General features: G+C 42.9%; 1 protein-coding gene across 3 annotated transcripts in view; it reads left to right on the forward strand.

The window, feature by feature from the left end:
• The window catches only part of LOC132207586 (utrophin-like), a 138,557-nt gene that overhangs the window by 90,419 nt on the left and 26,508 nt on the right, over window positions 1-21,630 (forward strand). For 2 of the 3 annotated variants that reach the window (XM_059643541.1, XM_059643542.1), the window contains exons 2-3: window positions 20,477-20,634; window positions 20,907-21,073. In XM_059643541.1, coding sequence (XP_059499524.1) covers window positions 20,477-20,634; window positions 20,907-21,073 — 325 coding nt within the window. Of the gene's footprint in view, window positions 1-5,378; window positions 5,768-20,476; window positions 20,635-20,906; window positions 21,074-21,630 lie in introns of those variants that run through there. The other variant, XM_059643543.1, reaches the window with a different exon arrangement.

Raw genomic sequence — 21,630 nt, forward strand, 5'->3', positions numbered from 1 at the left:
TTATAATAATCTGGAAAGGATTAAACTGATTAGGGATAGTCAGCACGGTTTTGTGAAGGGAAGTTCGTGCCTCACAAACCTTATTGAGTTCTTTGAGAAGGTGACCAAACAGGTAGATGAGAGTAAACCGGTTGATGTGGTGTATATGGATTTCAGCAAGGCATTCGATAAGGTTCCCCACAGGAGGCTCTTGTACAAAATGCGGAGGAATGGAATCGTGGGAGACATAGCAGTTTGGATCGGAAATTGGCTTGCTGAAAGAAGACAGAGGGTGGGAGTTGATGGGAAATGTTCATCCTGAAGACCAGTTACTCGTGGTGTACCACAAGGGTCGGTGTTGGGTCCACTGCTGTTTGTCATTTTTTTTAAATGACCTGGATGAGGGTGTAGAAGGATGGGTTCGTAAATTTGCAGACAACACGAAGGTCGGTGGAGTTGTGGATAGTGTCGAATGTTGCTGTAGTTTGCAGAGAGACGTAGATAGGCTGCAGAGCTGAGCTGAGAGGTGGCAAATGGAGTTTAATGCAGACAAGTGTGAGGTGATGCACTTTGGTAGGAGTAACCAGAAGGCAAAGTACTGGGCTAATGGTAAGATTCTTAGTAGTGTAGATGAGCAGAGAGATCTCGGTGTCCATGTACACAGATCCTTGAAAGTTGCCACCCAGGTTGACAGGGCTGTTAAGAAGGCATACAGTGTTTTAGCTTTTATTGATAGAGGGATCAAGTTCCGGAACCAAGATGGCATGCTGCAGCTGTACAAAACTCTGGTGTGGCTGCACTTGGAGTACTGCGTACAGTTCTGGTCACTGCATGACAGGAAGGATGTGGAAGCTTTGGAAAGGGTGCAGAGGAGATTTACTAGGATGTTGCCTGGTATGGAGGGAAGGTCTTACGAGGAAAGGCTGAGGGACTTGAGGCTGTTTTTCTTCGAGACAAGAAGGTTGAGAGGTGACTTAATTGAGACATATAAGATAATCAGAGGGTTAGATAGGGTGGCTATGAGAGCCTTTTCCCTGGGATGGTGACGGCGAGCACGAGGGGGCATAGCTTTAAATTGAGGGGTGAAAGATAGAGGACAGATGTCAGAGGTAGTTTGTTTTCTCAGAGAGTATTGAGGGAATGAAACGCTTTACCTGCAACTGTAGTAGATTCGCCAACTTTAGGTACATGTAAGTCGTCATTGGATAAGCATATGGACGTACATGGAATAGTGTCGGTTAGATGGGCTTCAGATCAGTATGACAGGTCGGCACAACATCGAGGGCCAAGGGCCTGTACTGTGCTGTTATGTTCTATGTTCTATAAACAATTGCACCTCCCAGTCGCAGACCATTTTAACTCCCCCTCCCATTCTTTTGACGACCTGTCCATCATGGGCTTCCTGCAGTGCCACAATGATGCCACCCGAAGGTTGCAGGAACAGCAACTCATATTCCGCTTTGGAACCCTGCAGCCCAATGGTATGAATGTGGGCTTCATAAATTTTAAAATCTCCCCCTCCCCCACTGCATCCCAAAACCTGCCCAGCTCGTCTCCTCCCCCAACTGCATCCCAAATCCAGCCCAGCTCATCCCCGCCTCCCTAACCTTTTCTTCCTCTCACCTAACCCCTCCTCCCACCTCAAGCCGCACCTCCATTTCCGACCTACTATCTCATCCCGCCTCCATGACCTGTCTGTCCTCCCCGGACTGACCTATCCCCTCTCCACCTCCCCACCTACACTCTCTTCTCCACCTATCTTCTCCTCTATCCATCTTCAGTCCGCCTCCCCGTCTCTCCCTATTTATTTCAGAACCCTCTCCCCATCCCCGTCTCTGATGAAGGGTCTCGGCCCAAAACTTCAGCTTTTGTGCTCCTGAGATGCTACTTGGCCTGTTGTGTTCGTCCAGCTTCACACTTTGTTGTCTTGGATTCTCCAGCATCTGCAGTTCCCATTATCTCTCCCTTCAGCCCAACTGCCTATTTTCTGTTCTTTGACCAATTCTGAAAACATGCTAATATACTATCCCAAAATTATGTGTTTTTTCTTATATTAGGTAAACTTCGGGCGATATTTTTTCAAGTGCCATTTTAAAATCTAAACACAATACATCTACTGGTTCTGTTTTATCTATCCTGTCTGTTACTTACTCAAAGAATTTTTTAAAAATTGCCAGGCACAATTTCCCCACCATGAAGCTATGCTGACTTTGCTTGATTATATTATGTGCTTCCACTGTTATGGACTCGATCAAATCCCCACACATAGGTATCAAGGAGACAACATAGACTCAAACTTTTATTTAAAGACAATTCTAAGGTGCTGTGTTCCAGATGTAAATCGATTGGGCACACCACTCAGCTTGAAGCAAAACCACTTTCCCCCCAGTTAAAATGCAAGCAAAAGAAAGAAGAATTAAGATTAGTTTAACTCTACTGGAAAACTTAATTGAATAATATATTACTTAACTACCAAACAACAACTGTTCCAATATCATAATATCCCACAAACACATCTTGGCAAAGGCAAAGTCAGTAGAACAGATTGTCTCACATGATTCTGGTAGCAGAAAGAGAACCCCTGCTTTTAGCACACAGAGAGAGAGAGAGAGATAACAGCTTCCACAGCCAACTTCAAACCTCAACAACTGTCGAAATCGCAACGAAAACCTTGGTTCTGTGGGAGCCTGACATGACCCATTCATACTGAGATAGTAAGAACTGCTGATGCTGGAGAATCTGAGATAACAAGGTGTAGAGCTGGATGAACACAACAGGCCATGCAGCATCAGAGGAGCAGGAAAGCTGATGTCTTGGCTGAGACCCTTCTTTGGAAATTACCCATTCATGCATGCTGCTTTTGTTGTTACAACTTCCAAAAAATAAAACCCCAAGGCCTCACGAGTTGTTTATTGGTTTCGAGAAGAACACAAGCCAGGACAAAATACACCTCTTAAAGCCATAGTATTGCCAGACCACATGACCTGCTGTTGCAGCTTTTACAACAGACTGCAATATTTTCCCAATGAGAGGTTGCCTATTTTTTGTCATCCTTCCTTTTCATATCAAGTTGTTACATTGGCAGCATTCCCATCTACTGCTTGAAATGTTCCAGATTCCCAGGATATTTGGAAGATGACTGTCAGTGCATCCAGTATCTCTGTGGCTACATCTTTTAATATCCTAGTGCAGAGTACATCAGGTCCAGGATACCTCTCGACCTTTAGCCCCATTAGTTTCCCGAGCACCTTTTCTCTGGTGATATTTCCTGTCTGCTTTTTGCTCTTTGTTCACTAAATATTTTTGAGATGGTATTTGTGCCTTTTGCTGTGAAGACTGACATAAAGTATTTATTTGTCTCATTTGCCATTTCCTGATTCCCCATTATTATTTTTGCAGCCTTCATTCTTTAAGGGATCTGCGTTCACTTTGACCTCTTCCTTCATTTGTTCAAATAAGCTCTTATTGTCTGTTTCTTTTCTATTTCTCAGCTTTGAAATCTTTCCTTATTTCTGGTTTCCCACTAACCTTGGGCACTGACTGTTGAATTGGCAGAACATTGGAGAGAATGCTGAGGATATGGAAGTTTTGGTCTGATAAATAGTACTCGACATGGTGCTGTTGCCCCAGCTCCTGCTCAGGTCTCTCCCAGTTGAAATGCCAAACAGGAGCCTGCCCATGCTCTTCACATCTGCCCTGCAGCATTAAATGGCTGGAGGCAGGACATCAGGCACCCTCTTGGATGGAAGTTCTACCTTGTCAAACTCCTGGCCACTTAGAGCTCAGAAGAGTCTGAAGTTGCTGATGGCTGGAGGGCGGGTCCCCGACGAGAGGTACGGAGTGGCCGAGGGTTGTTAGGGGTTGTTGAAAGGTTGGATGAGAGTTTAAGGGTGTGAAGTGCCTAGGATCAGGCCAAGGGGCCTGCGAATGAGGTTCCCCTTCCAACTCACGTTTTCTAGGCTGGATTATGCATCTAAAGCTGACTGTCTTTCTGATTGACATCTATCTCCTTAGGCAATAGAGGGGATCTCTTAAATTGCCATCAACTGGTCTCAGCAGGCCAAAGGATAGGCAGGCTGCTTGACAGTTCCCCAGAACTTCCACACATATACACACAGTGCCCTCCAGATTTTATGTGTTTCTTCCCACCTTCGTATCTGTGGGATGGGGCTGTATAATCGAGCTCATGCAGTGCTAAAACAAAGAAGTTATCCTGAACCTTGAAATAGGACTGGAATGATGCAGCCAAATCTGGTGACTAAACTTCAAGGGTAATAATTTTGGTAGTATTGAATAATAATGATGAAATTTACCCAACGTATTTTAGGAATGTGACATTTTATCAACAAATTTAGCTAATGCTATTTTCATTGGAGTACAGGGGATTAATAAGTAGTTAATGAAACATAAAGGATTATGATCAGTTGGGGTAAAATAAACGTGGAAAGGCTGTGTTCCCATGGCTGGTGGATGATGTTACAAGGAGAAGGGAATGCATTCATGTTTTGGGGAAAAGATGTAGGGGTTGTAAAGAGGAATTTTTTTGAAGCAGTCAATGTTCATGGGCCAGGATCTTGCTGCCTGTGGAAGGGTTAGAAGCCGAGAAAATCAATGATTTCAGTCACATGAATGCATATCTCTGGGCGCTTCATTCCTCACATTGCCATTAGATTTTATTTATGGAGGTTCTGTTATATTTCGAGTGGTTCGACTGGCATTTGATGTTTTGATGAAGTTTGCCAGATTTTGTTGGCATCATGTGAACTAACATTGAAGTGATACTTGGTTAACTACTAATTGTTTTTGGTAGACACTGTAGAACATACCATATGTATGACAAAATAGCAAAATTACAAGAGAAATCTAGTTCAAAACCTAGGTAACAGAGCACCTTTTTAAAATTAACAAGAATGTGTGATTAACACACTTAATAGCTGTGGCATAGTGTGATTTAAAAGAATGCTGATTACCAGAAGTGAAATATGGGTTGTAAGATCCACTATTTTAAACGGGTAAAGAGCCAATTAGATTGTACTTTGGATTTGGATGTCGTGAGAATGAACATCGGTTGAAAGAGATGGATGTTTGAGGTTAAATTGTTGTGAGTCCTGCTTCATAAATATAAAGGAGGGCTTCATGACATAGAAAGCTACTGTTCCTCCACCATTGTTCTGCAGAAATTACTGAACCAAACAACAGAATATGACCAGCATCACTGACGGTTCCCTCGTTAGATTTGACATTTTGCATTTGAGAAGGAAATGGCCTGTTTCCATCATTCCAGAGTACTTTTGTGAATCCTTGTATTTATTTCGAGGCCAAATAAAGGAATTAATTTTATTTAATAGCTCCAATAAGTTAAAACTGTAATTGAAGTTAGTTTTCTTCCTCCTTTGTAGTGGATCTGTTGGAGTTGCACACAGCACAACGCGTCTTGGATCAACACAAATTGACACAAAACGAGCAACGTCGAAATGTGACTGAAGTAATCAACTGTTTGACGACCATTTATGATGGTTTGGAACAAAATCACTTGGTCAATGTGTCACTCTGTGTCGACATGTGTCTGAACTGGCTGCTGAGCGTCTTTGATACGTATCTATGATTTACACTTTAATGTAGTATGTTTAGATTGTCCTAAGGTGCATGAAACTGCATGCGACGTATTGGATTTTGATATGTACATGATCAGTTAAGTAAATGTGAAGATTGTTGACTGATTAAAATCAATCCGAGTATTGATGACATAAGGTTTCAGTATGTTCTAATTTCATTTTAGTTCAACAGAGAAAGTAGTTGAAAGTTTGAGCGACTTTTGTTTTAAATCATAAAATTGAAAGTGATATACTTTTGATTCCATTTGGTCAGATCTGTACAGGATCATGTAGACGTCTTGACACTCTGATTGTAATGCTCTTCACGGTGACAAATGATAGTGCTGGAGAAAGATGTGTATAAAGTACACAATATGAACATCATCCAGTTAATGTCAAGGAATAAATGGCTTTGTGAGGGGCAGGTCATGCCTCACAAACCTTATCGAGTTCTTTGAGGATGTGACTAGAAAAGTTGATGAGGGTCGAGCTGTGGATGTCGTGTATATGGACTTCAGCAAGGCATTTGATAAGGTTCCCCATGGTAGGCTCATTCAGAAGGTCAGGAGGAATGGGATACAGGGGAACTTAGCTGTCTGGATACAGAATTGGCTGGCCAACAGAAGACAGCGAGTGGTAGTAGAAGGAAAAGATTCTGCCTGGAAGTCAGTGGTGAGTGGTGTTCCACAGGGCTCTTGGTCCTTGGGCCTCTACTGTTTGTAATTTTTATTAATGACTTGGATGAGGGGATTGAAGCATGGGTCAGCAAGTTTGCAGATGACACGAAGCAAGGAGGTGTCGTTGACAGTATAGAGGGCTGTTGTTGGCTACAGCGGGACATTGACAGGATGCAGAGATGGGCTGAGAGGTGGCAGATGGAGTTCAACCTGGATAAATGCGAGGTGATGCATTTTGGAAGGTCGAATTTGAAAGCTGAGTACAGGATTAAGGATAGGATTCTTGGCAGTGTGGAGGAACAGAGGGATCTTGGTGTGCATATACATAGATCCCTTAAAATGGCCACCCAAGTGGACAGGGTTGTTAAGAAAGCATATGGTGTATTGGCTTTCATTAACAGGGGGATTGAGTTTAAGAGTCGTGAGATCTTGTTGCAGCTCTGTAAAACTTTGGTTAGACCGCACTTGGAGTAATGCGCCCAGTTCTGGTCGCCCTATTATAGGAAAGATGTGGATGCTTTGGAGAGGGTTCAGAGGAGGTTAACCAGGATGCTGCCTGGATTGGAGGGCTTATCTTATGAAGAGAGGTTGACTGAGCTCGGACTCTTTTCATTGGAGAAAAGGAGGAGGAGAGGGGACCTAATTGAGGTATACAAGATAATGAGCGGCATAGATAGAGTTGATAGCCAGAGACTATTTCCTAGGGCAGAAAAGGCTAACATGAGGGGTCATAGTTTTAAGCTGGTCGGAGGAAAGTATAGAGGGGATGTCAGAGGCGGGTTCTTTACACAGAGAGTTGAGAGAGCATGGAATGCGTTGCCAGCATCAGTTGTGGAAGCAAGGTCATTGGGGTCATTTAAGAGACTACTGGACATGCATATGGTCACAGAAATTTGAGGGTGCTTACATGAGGATCAATGGTCGGCACAAAATTGTGGGCTGAAGGGCCTGTTCTGTGCTGTACTGTTCTATGTTCTATGTTCTAACTGTGTCATTGTGGTATTTTCCAGACTAATTGTCCTTCAGCTAATCTCAGTCAGATTGTTTACTAAACTCCATTTAGGAATAATGTTATGCACTTCACTTGGAAATGTATGAGGACTGTGACAGTATATTGGGGAATCCTTGCAAGCGGAGAGAATTTTATTTTCTTTCAGTCCGGGCTGGATATAATTCTAGGACTTGGAGATGAAAGTCCGGGGTTAAACTTTCAGTGTCCTTCTATACACCCCTAATCACCTCCAATATTTCATTTATATTAAATTGAGTTTCGTCTGCATGAGATGTGTTCCAATATTATATCATTATTGTGACTGTCAATTTTGACATTGTTCATTAGGTGCGTACCCTTCATATTGATTGCAGCTCAAGGTCCTTCTGGATGTCAAAACCAAAATTTTGCATTTTCCAGTAAAATTGCAGACATTAAGCGGAAATTCACACTAGGGAGTACTGAAAGGCATGGATTATTTCTCAGTACCACCCTCATTAATACTTTTTCTACCTGCCAGACAGAAACTAGACTCTCAGAATTACCAAAATGAAATTCTGAGTGGGTGTGTGGTGCTTGCACATTGCTCAATGCTCCTCTGGACCTCCAACTTGGGTAGTAGTCACCAGCATCTGCAGCCACACCCTTCAGTAGCACCCCATCTCCACAGTTTTGACATGTGGCATGTTCCAGCCTCAGCACATCTCACATCTGCTTTCAGTACTCTTCTGTACTTCATTGCTGCATTTTGGATTGCAGCAGCCCCCCTCATTGCAGTGCTACTGCCAGGGCACTTTTATATGCAGGAACAGGCACCCATTCGTGTATTGGGCCACGTTACACATCAGGACACCTTGCTTGAGCTCTCCACTCTCATTTTGTCCCTGCATGAATGCTAACAGCTCCTCTGCCTTGTCTTCATTTGCCTTGTCTTTTTATGGGTTGCCCCCTCCGCCACACCTCACAGACTCATAATGCTAGTATATTGATTAACCTTTTGGCATCGAGACCAAGCCAGACAGCTTGTCATGTTTGTCAGCAGTCATCAATCAAAGGAGTGGGTGTGTTGCTGTTCAGCACCGTGATATGTTGATCTCACACCTGCAGCATGTGCCAGCTGCAGAAGCACAGAACGCGTTGCATTGTCTCCAACCTCATGGTCATGCTTCAGGTTCCGAGGGGAATGGTCTCCAGTCAAGGGAGGCAGTTTCAGGCAGCAGATCTAGGTAACTCCAGGGCATTGTCTGATATCACTCGAGGGGCTTGGATGCAATCAGTTGGCTGCTCAGGATGACCATCGTCAGGACACTATCCTCATAGGTTGTGAGAAGTCGAACGTTAGACACCTCACTACCTGTGTTGGCTCTTTCTGCCCTACTGTGGGCTGTTTTTCCAGGATGAAACAAAGGGAGGGATTGAGTGAGATGAAATGAGCTGGTGCATTTGTTAGTGCTCATGTATGTTTGGGAAGGGAGGTGAGGTCTCCTGGGTGAGAGCAAGAGGCACAGAGACATAGAGGATTAATAGCCTTGGGCCCTCAAGTAGGCGAGAGCAAGTGAAGACAGACATTGAATGCTTTGGTGAGAATGGTATTACATGAGCTGTGCTGAAGGGTGGTGCAGAATTAGAGAGAGGGTGAATGTGAGGTAGCACAGAACAATGAGGCTCTTCTTCTGTTGGAGCAGGGGTCACTGATCTTGCAGCACTGCTGGATGGTTCTTTTGGTGGTTGAGCCTGCATTGGCACTGGACAGCCTTGGATCAGTCTGGCCGAGTCTTGTGTCGTGGCCTCCTGTGCTTGTCCTTGGGAAAGAGGACAGTTCTGCACTGCACCAATCCATCCACCAGGACCTCCAGGTCCCTAACTGTAAAGTAAGGTGCTAATTTCCCCTTTCCTGCCCTGTCTGGGACAAATGCTATGAACGGTACGAGGCAGTTCTGGATTCTGAGCAATTTACTGGTCCACAATAGCCTTCAAACATGGCACGAGTGCCAGTAATACCGGGATGGTCCAGTTACTTTGAGTGGAGAACTAACTAGCATCGGTTGAGAGAGGCACAAGAGGAGCATTGTTGCCAGTTATTGAATAGGTTTGCAACAACAGAGTGAGAAAATTTCTTCGGTCTTTTGGAGAGATACTGTCCTTGCAGTGCAATAAAAATGACACTGAACTGATTCATTCCAGTGTTTTAGACCTGAAGATTTAAGAACAGAATTAGATCATTCAGCCCATTGAGTGGGATCTATCATTCTCAATCCCATTCTCCTTTGTCCATACTAAGCAAGAACATATCTATCTATGCCTGAAATCACCTCTGACTTGGCCTCCACAGCTTTCTACATCAATGAGTTCCACAGATTCGCAACTTTCTGACTGAATAAATTCCTCCTCATCTCCATCCTGAAGGGTGGTCCCTTTGACTCTGAGGCTGTGCCCTCAGGTCCTAGTCTCTCCGACTCGTGGAAACAACATCTCCGTGTGCACTCTATCCAGGCCTGACTGACCTTCAGTGTGACCCCCTTCGTCCTTCTAAACTCCATCGAGTACAGACCCAGAGTTCTCAGCCACTCCTCACATGACAGTCCCTTCATCCCCAGGATTATGTTTGAGAACCTCCGCGAGACCCTGACAAAGGCCCGCACATCCTTCCTTAGATAGATGGCCAAAAACTGCTCTTAATATTCCAAATGCAATATGACCAGAGCCTTACACAGCCTCAGCAATACCTCTCTGCTCTTGTATTTTTGCCGTCTTGAAATGAATGCTGACATTGCATTTGCCTTCCCAACTGCCAACTGAACCTGCATGTTAAAAGAATCCTGAACTGGGGCATCTTTGTGCTTCAGATTTCTGAAGCCTTTCCCCATTTAGAAAATAGTCTATGCCTGTAATGCCACTTCTCGAAAGACTCTCTGTGACCTCCCAACCCCCTCAACACTGCCTATCGAAATGTCATCTGCAAACTTAGCCACAACCCACTATGGACAACAATACCATCAGTTCCTTTGTCCAGATTGTTAATGTATAATGTGAATGGCTGTAGTCTGAACTCTGATGACTGCGGAACTCCTATAGTTGCTGGCTGCCATCCTGAAAAAGACCCTTTTATTGCCACTCTGTGCATTCCGCCAGTTAGCCAATTCTCTGTCCGTGGCAGTACCTACTCCCGAACACCATAAGCTCATTTTTTTAAATTTTGAAGCCTCCTGTGTGGGACCTTCTCAAAGGCTTTCTGGAAATCCAAACAGATAAAGTTCAATGGTTCTCTTTTGTTTTAACTCACTGGTTACATTCTCAAAGAATCTAACAGAGACCTTCCCTTGACAAAGTTGTCTTTTCTCAGCCCAATTTAGCATGTATTTCCAAGTATTACCATGTACTTCCAAGTACTCTCCGGCCTCATCCTTAATAATGGACTCTAAAATCTGACCTAATGACCAGCGCCAGGCTAACAGGTCTATAATTTCTTGTCTTTTGCCTCCCTCCATTTTAAACAGGGGCGTTATATTTGCCATTTTGTACTCCTTTGGGACCCACCCTGACTCCAGTAATTCCTGAAAGATCACCAATAACTGCATGGTTTTTTCACTTATCTCCTTCAGAACTCTGGGGGGCAGTCCATCTGGTCCATGTAATTTACCATCTTCTCGGAATTATAGAATTCCTACAGAGCGGAAAGAGGCCATTGGGTCTGCACCATCTCCGCAAAGAACATCCCACCGAGACCCAGCCCTGTACTGTTTCCCCGCAAGCTCACATTTGCCATGGCTGATCCACCTTGCCTGCACATCTTTGGACTGTGGATGGAAATCAGAGCACCTGGCGGAGACCCGTGCAGACATGGGGAGAATGTACAAATTCCACACAGACCCTTCAGCTTCTCCTTTGAGATGGCCACCACACTCACTTCTGCTTCAGACTCCCTTAAAGTTCTACTACTGGTGCCTTCCAACCTGAAGACTGATGCAAAATACTTGTTCAGTTCCTCTGCCATTTCTTTGTTCCCCAACACGACTTATTTGGCCCCTCTTGAAATTTTCTTTGGATTTTCAGGGGTGTTTTACAATAACAATATCTACTTTATTGTGTTGACAAATGGATTATTTAGATCATCACAGAAACAAAAAGCAAAATTCATCAGTACTCTCAATTAACAATCATATATATATATTAATATCACAATCAATGCATTTCCATCAGGTAAGCACGTAGCTGGAACTTTCTAACCTGGCAGTTTTCACTTTTCATTTCTCAGATTTCACTCTCAGACAGAACAGTTGATGTTGACACACTGTTCATTAAAAATAGCATCCACTGTATTTTTCCCCATGTTGTAGCTCGTGGGCTTGTGTCACCTTAACCCATAGAGTCCATGTTCATTTTCAAGCAAGTTATTACTTTCGTGATTTCAGGTGTTACATTCAGAAGGGTACCATGCTGCAATTCGAGCCTGCAGTTTCCAGAGTCATCCCAATGTGGAAGATTTTGAAAAGTATCTAAGTTTCCCTAATTTACTTGTCTTTTAGATCCAAACTGATGAAGACCACGGTCCAGATTTCTGTTCTTAACAAGAATGCCTATTTATTACAACTGCATAGATTCTAGCTACAGTCAGATATTTACAAACATTGGACACATATCTGTACAAATTAAAACTGTAAGCCCCCTGTTAACTCATCTTCCTGCAGACAAACATCGAGGGGAGAGGGATAAAACATGGATATTATAGGTGTAAAAGAAAGGCTAAGTAAGCTGTTCAGTGGTCCCTGTTCACAGGATTTGCAAAGATGATCTTGAGGATATAAAACAAATGAATAAATATCCCGGAGTGACTTATTATCTATTAAAACATGTGTTGATGATATGGCATTGCTATGATCATAAAATAGAACGTTGTCCAATTTCCTATGAGCATTACCGTAGTTTTCATTTGTATTCTCCATGTCGGGAACATACTTAATTAGTACTTTACTGATTAAGTGACCTTTGCTCATCTACAGTGTTCAGTTGCAAACAGCCAATAGTTTATTATTCTAATTTCGTAACTTTGGTTTGGAATTTTGTCATAGGAAATGTATTTCACCTACATTACCCTGTGTAAATGTAGCCAATCCTCCATTGGCAAAGAAGCACACAACTACAGAAGTTAATAAAAGAAAGAAGTGCATTTATGTAGCTCATTTTATGGTCTCAGGCATAAAAAGTACTTTATAGGCAGCTAAACTACCTTTGAAATGTCGTCACTGATGTAGCATAAGAAAACCTGTTGTATTTAAAATAGTCAGAAGTAAAGAAATATGAAATAATAAAGAAAGAAGAAATAGTAAAATAGATATGAAATTATGAATGTAAAGAAATATAAAATCTTCAGCCCTTTGCGAGTGGAGACGTAGAATCAGGAGATGCAGAGTCAGTATGGAGCCTACCAGGGAGGAGGCAATTCTGGATCTGGTGTTGTGCAACGAACCGGATTTGATCAGGGACCTTGAAGTAAAGAAGCCATTAGAGGTAGTGACAATAATATGATAAGTTTTAATCAGCAATTTGAGAGGGAGAAGGGAGAATTGGAAGTGTCAGCATTGTAGTTGAAGAAAGGGAACTATGGAGCGATGAGGGAGGAGCTGGCCAAAGTTCAATGGTTCAATACCGTAGCAGGGATGGCAGTGGAACAACAATGGCAGGTATTTCTGGATATAATGCAAAAGGTGCGGGATCAGTTCATTCCAAAGAAAGATCCTAAGGGGAGGCAGGGGCGGCCGTGCCTGACGAGGGAAGTTAAGGACTCTCTAAAGATAAAAGAGAAGTATAACATGGCAAAGATGAGCGGGATGCCGGAGGACTGGGAAGCTTTTAAAGAGCAACAGAAGATCACTAAAAAGGCAATACGCGGAGAAAAAAATGAGGTACGAAGGAAAACTGACCAAAAATATGAAGGAGAATAGTAAGGATAACAAAGTGTGGAGCTGGATGAACACAGCAGGCCAAGCAGCATCTCAGGAGCACAAAAGCTGATGTTTCGGGCCTGGATGAAGGGTCTAGGCCCGAAACGTCAGCTTTTGTGCTCCTGAGATGCTGCTTGGCCTGCCGTGTTCATCCAGCTCCACATTTTGTTATCTTGGATTCTCCAGCATCTGCAGTTCCAATTATCAAGGAGGATAGTAAAAGGTGTGTTGAAAAAAAAATGGTTAAGACTAGAATTGGGCCCTTGAAGACAGAAACAAGTGAATTTATTATGGGGATCAAGGAAATGGCAGAAGAGTTGAGTAGGTACTTTGGAACTGTCTTCACTCGGGAAGACACAAGCAATCCCCCAGATATAATAATGGCTGAAGGACCTAGGGTAATGGATGAATTGAAGGGTATTTATGTGAGGCAAGAAATGGTGTTGGATAGACTGTTGGGTCTGGAGGCTGATAAGTCCCTGGGACCTGATGGTCTGCATCCCAGGGTACTTAAGGAGGTGGCTCTGGAAATCGTGAACGCATTGGTAATCATTTTCCAATGTTCTCTAGATTCAGGATCAGTTCCTGCGGATTGGAGGGTGGCTGATGTTGTCCCACTTTTCAAGAAAGGAGGGAGAGAGAAAACAGGAAATTATAGATCGGTTAGCCGGACGTCAGTGGTGGGAACAATGCTGGAGTGAATTATAAAAGATGAAATTACAACTCATTTGGATAGCCGTAACAGGATAGGTCAGAGTCAGCAGGAATTACGAAGGGGAAATTGTGCCTGACTGATCTTCTGGAATTTTTTGAGGATATAACTGTGAAGATGGACAAGGGAGAGCCAGTGGATGGGGTGGACCAGGACTTTCAGAAAGCCTTTGATAAAGCCCCACAGAGGAGATTAGTGAGCAAAATTAGGGCACATGGTATTTGGGGCAAAATACTGACTTGGATTGAAAATTGGCTATCTGACAGGAAGCAGAGAGTAGTGATAAACGGGTCCCTTTCGGAATGGCAGGCGGTGACCAGTGGGCTACCACAAGGTTCAGTGCTGGGACCGCAGCTGTTTACAATATACATTAATGATACAGATGAAGGCACTAAAAGTAATATTAGCAAATTTGCCAATGACACAAAGCTGGGTGGCAGTGTGAAATGTGAGGAGGATGTTATGAGAATACAGGGTGACTTGGACAGGCTAGCGGAGTGGACGGATGCATGGCGGACGCTGTTTCATATGGATAAATGTGTGGTTATCCATTTTGGTGACAAGAACAGGAAGGCAGATTACTATCTAAATGGAGTCAGGTTAGGTCAAGGGGGAAGTACAACAAGATCTAGGTGTTCTTGTACATAAGTCAATGAAAGCGAGCATGCAGGTACAGCAGGCAGTGAAGAAAGCTAATGGCATGCTGGCCTTCATAACAAGAGGAATTGAGTATAGGAGCAAAGAGGTCCTTCTGCAGCTGTACAGGGACCTGGCTTAGAAGGATGAGAGGGTGTCTGATTGAGACGTATAAGATTGTTAAAGGATTGGATACTCTGGAGGTAGGAAGCATGTTTCCGCTGATGTGTGAGTCCAGAACCAGAGGACACAGTTTAAAAATAAGGGGTAGGGCATTTAGAACAGAGTTGAGGGAAAACTTCTTCACCCAGAGAGCAGTGGATGTATGGAATGCTCTGCCCCAGAAGGCAGTGGAGGCCAAGTCTCTGGATAGTTTCAAGAAAGAGATGGATAGAGCTCTTAAAGACAGTGGAATCGAGGGTTATGGGGATAAGGCAGGGACAGGATACTGATTGTGGATGATCAACCATGATTATAATGAATGGTGGTGCTGGCTCAAAGGGCCGAATGGCCTACTTCTGCACCTGTTGTCTATTGTAAAAGTTAATTGTATAAGAATGATTAAGACGGTCCCATATTTCTGGTGTTGGCAGCTTGTTCAGATAGGGAAAGCAAGGTTGATCTTGATTCTGCTCCTGTTTGTTACACAGAAGCCTCTTCGAGCAACAATTCTTGCATGTTGATGGGACGTTGAAACGCAGGTAGATTATCATGATCACTTGTTGAAAATGGATAGCAGCTAGTAGTTCTCTTTCCTCTCAACCAGTGACCAGTAGGCAATGGTCAAACAACACCTAACCCAGAGGTCACAAGCTCCCCTGAGACATGATGTCAGTTGAGTCTCATGAATAACTACCTGCAGATGAGTTATCTGTAGATAAAGCATGGTATTAAATCTCACATATACTGCTCTCAACCATTTTATTCGAAGTGTTTATCACTCGTTGCATCGAAACAGATCACACAAACTGAATTGGCATCTGCACAAATACCAACATACAAGTTCCATATAGTGGCATTTTGTTTAAAGTTGTATTTATAAAATGATCGGGTGAAGTATTAATCTTCACAAATCATATTAAGATGCTACAGAAATCTATGGAAGTGAGAAATTTGTTTTTTGATTCAATACATGTGTGACAAATGACAATTCAAAGAGATCTTTGTTTCAGCTGGAGTGGGTTGCGGAGTCGGCCTCATTCGGGGCATTTAAGTGACTATTAGACAGGCATATGGATGGTCATATAAGATAGGGGTGGAGTTAGATAGACCTGAGGTTTAGGGTAAAAGTTCGGCACAACATTGTGGGCTGAAGGGCCTGTACTGTTCGATGTTCTATGTACCTTACGCTGTATTCAAATAAGTAAAGTCAGTCAGTGACGTTCTGCAACTTCCTTTTCCAGAAGTATGAGTGGAAGAATCAGAGTGCTTTCTTTGAAAATTGGCTTGACGTGACTCTACAAGGGTCATCTGGAGGAAAAATACAAGTGTCAGTACTAAATCTATCATTGCTGATACACATGTAAACTGTAGATTTAACTGTATGTAAACTTTGTTCAACAAACTAGCACACTCAATAAACTGACAAAAATTATACACCAGATGTTTACTGTATTCTCATCATCTTGTGATGTATGGTGAGGATGCAAGTGAAAAGGCACTCTGCCAGTAAGTTTTAATTGAGGCAAAGTTGCCTCATTACTGAAGTCATTTATGCTGTAAATGAGGGAGAACAGTGATGTGTATATCCCAGATAATAAAATGTGAGGCTGGATGAACACAGCAGGCCCAGCAGCATCTCAGGAGCACAAAAGCTGACGTTTCGGGCCTGGACCCTTCATCTGATGAAGGGTCTAGGCCCGAAACGTCAGCTTTTGTTCTCCTGAGATGCTGCTGGGCCTGCTGTGTTCATCCAGCCTCAGATTTTATTATCTTGGATTCTCCAGCATCTGCAGTTCCCATTATCACTGATACAATGTGTATATCCCATGCATTATGTTCCTATTATTGAGTGTGTGTTTTTTGCGTGTGTGGACCTATTGATCAACTGGAATTTTTGATTATTCAGCTCATTCCTGGTACCGCAGGTGCTGTTTAACAAAAGGTTTGCTGTATTAGTATATTTCTGTATTTAGTCACTGCCACATGAGTGTTAAGTCATAACTTGGTCTGTGCAGAATGTGCACAGTACATTCCTGCAAGATAAATGATGCGCTACATATGTATGATGCTATTGTTTCTCAAAGGCACTAACCTTAGCGGCTGTTTTTGTGACCAATAATGTTTTCATCATTCGCACTGGGAAAAAGATTTGGAAGTGCTGTATGACTCTACTGCTCACTTGCAGAAGTGATAACACTGAATGTGAGGTAATGTTTTTGCCCATTTGTTGTTCTGTTGGTCAGCAATGTATCTCACAAACTAATGGGCATATTTCATTGAAAGCTGGTACGTACGGGTATGGTCCAAGGAAGAACTGATTAGTTTTTGACAGATCCAGATTTATTTCTCTATTTTTTAAAGCAACAGTTAAAATTGGTCGGATAGGCAAATGATCATCTTTCTGGAATATTATTGATTGATTTAGAATGTTGTGGATTGTGTCAGCCCTGATAGTAGAATTTGTCATAACTATCAAAACATGAGCAGATTTTTGAGAGCAGATTATCAAATTGGCCTGAAGCTTTCTCAGTGAGATGGAAGCTTTTAAGAAAAGGATTTATTTTATCGGCCTTGCATTTACAAAGAATCAGTCAAGTGGAGAAATGCCTCAAAGAAAAGCTGTGTAATTATAGTCTCATGGATGTTTTTTGCACAGGAGGAGGCCATGCGGTCCGTAGTTCCTGCACTGCTCAACAAAGATCTGTCTGCATCGAACTCACTTTGGCTCATAGCCCTGGAGCCTACGGCAACACAAGTGAATATCTAAATACTTAAATATTCAGACACTTTCTGAATCAGCCACACTTTCAGTCAGTGAGCTCAGGACTCCCACCACACTGGGAAAATAGGTTCTCCTCAACTCCCCTCTTAGCTTTCTACCTGTGAACTTCAATCTATGCCCCCTGTGTATTGACATGTCTACGAATGGAAAAAGCAGCTTCCAGTTATCCTTTCTATGCCCTTCAAAATCTTAAACATCTTTACCAGTTCCCCTTGTCTGCTTCAATCTTGGCATCGGTCAGATGGGCAGGTCAGTGGCAGATTGATATAGCCTGAAGAAGGATTAAGATAAGAGAGTACTTAATGTGGCAAAGCCTGTCGTGCCCGATGGAGGTCAGCAACGGCAGTCAGCAGTGAAGTCCACCGGCAAGGATGGGCGGGCCTTAGCCCAGCGCAGGGGAATACGAACCGTCATGGGGGAAGCCTCGGTCAGAGTGTCTGAAAACTCGTGGCTTAAGAAAGGACTGTAATGTTTGACTTTTTAAACTTTTGTTTTTATTTTTCTACTGTTATACTAAGAAGACTGTAGTGCTGAACTTTTTAACGTATTCAATTATTTTTATAACATAGAGCATGGAACGGTACAGCTCAGTACAGGCCCTTCGGCCCACGATGTTGTCCCGAACTATTACCCTCATCCCAAGGTCTGTCTCACCTCCACCACTACCTTATACTGTCATCCATGTACTTGTCTAATGGCCGATTAAATGCCCCTAATGAGGCCGACTCCACTACCCTCTCCGGCTTTGCGTTCCACTCCCCTGCGACTGAGTAAAGAAGGATGGATAAATTTTCTACATTTGCAACTGAAATTTCGTACCGAGGTACTTTGCACCTGAGATGGCACCGTCTGAGGTGGCATTGCACTCCTGTACCCTGTATTGAATATGTGTGATAATAAAACCTAAGTCTAAATCTAATGCATAGCAGGACACTGGGAAGCTGAGAGGAGAAAAGGGATCCTAGGGTGCTAGTTCATAAATTCCTGAAGGGGTCAGGTCAGGCTAGTAAGGGTTGTTACAAAGACATATGGGACATCTCCCTTTATCAGATGGTAAGAGTGGGGAGGTCACTTTGTGCTGTTTAAAAGTTTGGTTAGGCCACAGCTGGAGTTGTGTGTGGCATTTTGGTCACCACCCATCAGGAAGGATGTGATTGCACTGGAGGGAATGAAAAGGATGTTGTATATGTTGGAGCATTTTAGCTGTGAAGAAAGGCTGGAAAAATTCAGATTATTTTCTGTGAAGCAGAGAAGTTTTCGGGGTTGAGTGGAGGTCCTGATAGAGGCATATAAGATTATGAGAGGTAAAGATAGGTTGAGTAGAAAGCATTGTTCCCCTTAGTTAAATCATCAATAACGGTAGGGCATAATGTTAAAGAGAAACACGGGAAATTTAGCGGAGGTTTGAGGAAAATCGTTTTCATCCAGAGTGTGGCAAAGGTCTGGAATGCATTGCCTGGGAGGGAAGTTGAAACAGGAAACCTCACACCCTTTGAAAAGTACTTGGATGAGCACTTGTAATGGCATAATATTTTTGAGAATGGCCTAGTGTGTAAAAATGGGACTAGTATATGTCGCAGTGTGTTTTTAGAGGTACAGCCTTAGTGGGCCGTAGGACCTCTTCTGTACTCTATGATTCCATGAGAACCCCCAGCCCAGGCAGCATCTTGGTTTTTTCAGTAATGTCCAGGATCACACCCTTCATAGTGTGATCCCTTGCCTTGTTAGCCCTCCCGAGTTCGTCAGCTCACACTTTTCCTGGTTGAGTTCCAATTGCTGTGTCCAGCTGACCAGTGTGCTGATCTCCTCCTGAAGTTTATTCTTTCTGTCTGTCAACCAATTTTTGGTCCAGTGTACCACTTTGCCTTTGATCCCATGGCTGTTATTTACATGACCATTCCGTCGATATCCTCCTCACTAAATTAGTCATTCGCTAGCAACACGGTCATACACACTGTGTTTAAGCCAAAATGATGAATCTCGTTGACAAATTTCAAGGGTCCTTGTGGCAAGCCCTGCACAACCCCACTCAAAGCAAACATCCTGTCAAATAGATATCCCTCTACCATCAATCACCCTGTGCTCTCTGCCTCAGCCAGTTTTGGCTCCAGCGTGCCTCTTTGCCTTTGATCCCGTTGACTGTTGCTTTCTTGATCAGTCTGCCAAGGGGGGCTTTACTAAGTCCACATCGAATGCATAAGCTCATCAACACTCCAACATCTCCTCAAAAAAGGATCAAATTTCTGAAACGTGACCTCACCTTAACAAATCCATACTGACTATCCCTGATTAGTTCATGCAAGTACATTCTACCCCGAAGAATGCCTCTTTATAGCTTCTCCAGTGCTGAGATTCTTCTGACTGGCCTTTAATTTCCTGGTCTGTTCCTCTCTCCATTTGTTCATCGTAGGACAATGTTCATCGTCCTTCATGACTTCACGTGTGATTGACAAGGGTTTGAAAATTGCTGACAGGGGCCCAAATATCTCCTCCCTCACTTCCCTTGCTCGCTGGTATACATTTCAGTTCGGCCTGTAGATGTATCCACTTTTAAATTTGCTGAACCAGCTGCATCTTCCGATGTCTAAACTTCTGATGTTCCTAGGTCCTCTGCCCTGATATCAATACTTGCAGTGTCCTTTTCCATTGTAAAGATTGACACAAAGTATTCATTGAGGACAGTGCCCATGTTTTCCAGGTCCACACAAAGATTATCTCTGTGAAAAGAACGAGGAGATATTAGAGAGGTTTGAGATTTACAATCAAGAAAGAAATGACTTCCTTGGAGAATCATACAACATACATTGTCCATTGGTGCCAAGAAACAGAAGTTTTTGTTTCCACAGTTGTTTGCAAATAGCCAATCAAGATCATAAAATAATGTTTTAAGATAATTTACAAAGCAAGGCAATTGAGGAAGATATATTGGATGTATTGAACTCTTAACTACCTCCCTTAAGTTTCGGAATATCAAGTTTTTTCTTATGGATAACTTTTGCAGACCTCTTCAAACAAGGAGCTGAACCCACAGAATTATGTGACCAACAAAGCCTGAGCCTTTTGCTTCACAATGCAGTCCAGATCCCTCGGCAGCTGGGTGAGGTACCTTCATTTGGAGGCAGCAACATTGAACCAAGTGTCCGCAGTTGCTTCCAACATGTAAGTGTGCTCTGCGCCACTTCAGAAGGTCAAGCGGGTCTACTTGCCAGTATGAATTTTGTGCTCATTTTCGGTTTGAATTAGTTCCAGAGGCCAACATGTACCACCACTAATCCAAGGCTATCATGTTTATAAATAGTCAATGTTTTTAATCATTAATTTAATAAAAACAATGTCAGAAACCCCAATGATAGTGTATTAGATATGTCTGAGGATAGCGGATGTAAACTTGACATAATTAATCATGCAGCTGATCTTTTATTTTCTTCTAGGGCCAGAACAAACCAGAGATTGATGTTAAACACTTTGTAGAGTGGATGAGATTGGAGCCTCAGTCCATGGTGTGGCTGCCTGTTCGACACTGTGTGGCAGCTGCTGAAACTGCAAAACATCAGGCTAAGTGTAACATCTGCAAAGAGTACCCACTCGTAGGTTTCAGGTGAGATGTGCAAACCAGCAGAAAGTTAGAGGGAGTTAGTTTTTAAAGAAAGCTTTTACTTTAGATGTTCTATTAGAAACTCCATCAGTCAACAACACAACTGAGATCATCACAAAACCCGAACAAATTCATGGACCAGAGAAGTAATTAGGACAAATTAAGTATCAACTTCTTTACCTTAATTTTTTGTGAGAGGTGAGTGCTGCATGCTTTTGGTATTTTGTTCGCAGTTGCATTGATCACAGACACTGTGGCTCAGAACGGATTGTGACTCGACTTCCGGTTGGTTCTGTAATTTGCAATTATTGGGAATTTACAGAAAGGCCTTTTTATTAGTCCTGTAATCAGTGTGTGTGCATCCTATGAAAGTGATTGCTGTGGTGTTGCTAAATGATCGATAAAACTTCTTGTCCATAATTAGTAAATTAAAATGCATATTTGGACAGGATTTCTAAGGGGTAATTGAACCTTTTTGGTTAACTATTCTCCTACATTTCTACGATTGACCATCTTGGAGAAGGTGCGTGTTACTGCCATTGATCTGATCAAACAACTCT

Source organism: Stegostoma tigrinum, unplaced genomic scaffold (genome assembly GCF_030684315.1).
Source record: "Stegostoma tigrinum isolate sSteTig4 unplaced genomic scaffold, sSteTig4.hap1 scaffold_105, whole genome shotgun sequence".
NCBI classification, from domain to species: Eukaryota; Metazoa; Chordata; class Chondrichthyes; order Orectolobiformes; family Stegostomatidae; genus Stegostoma; species Stegostoma tigrinum.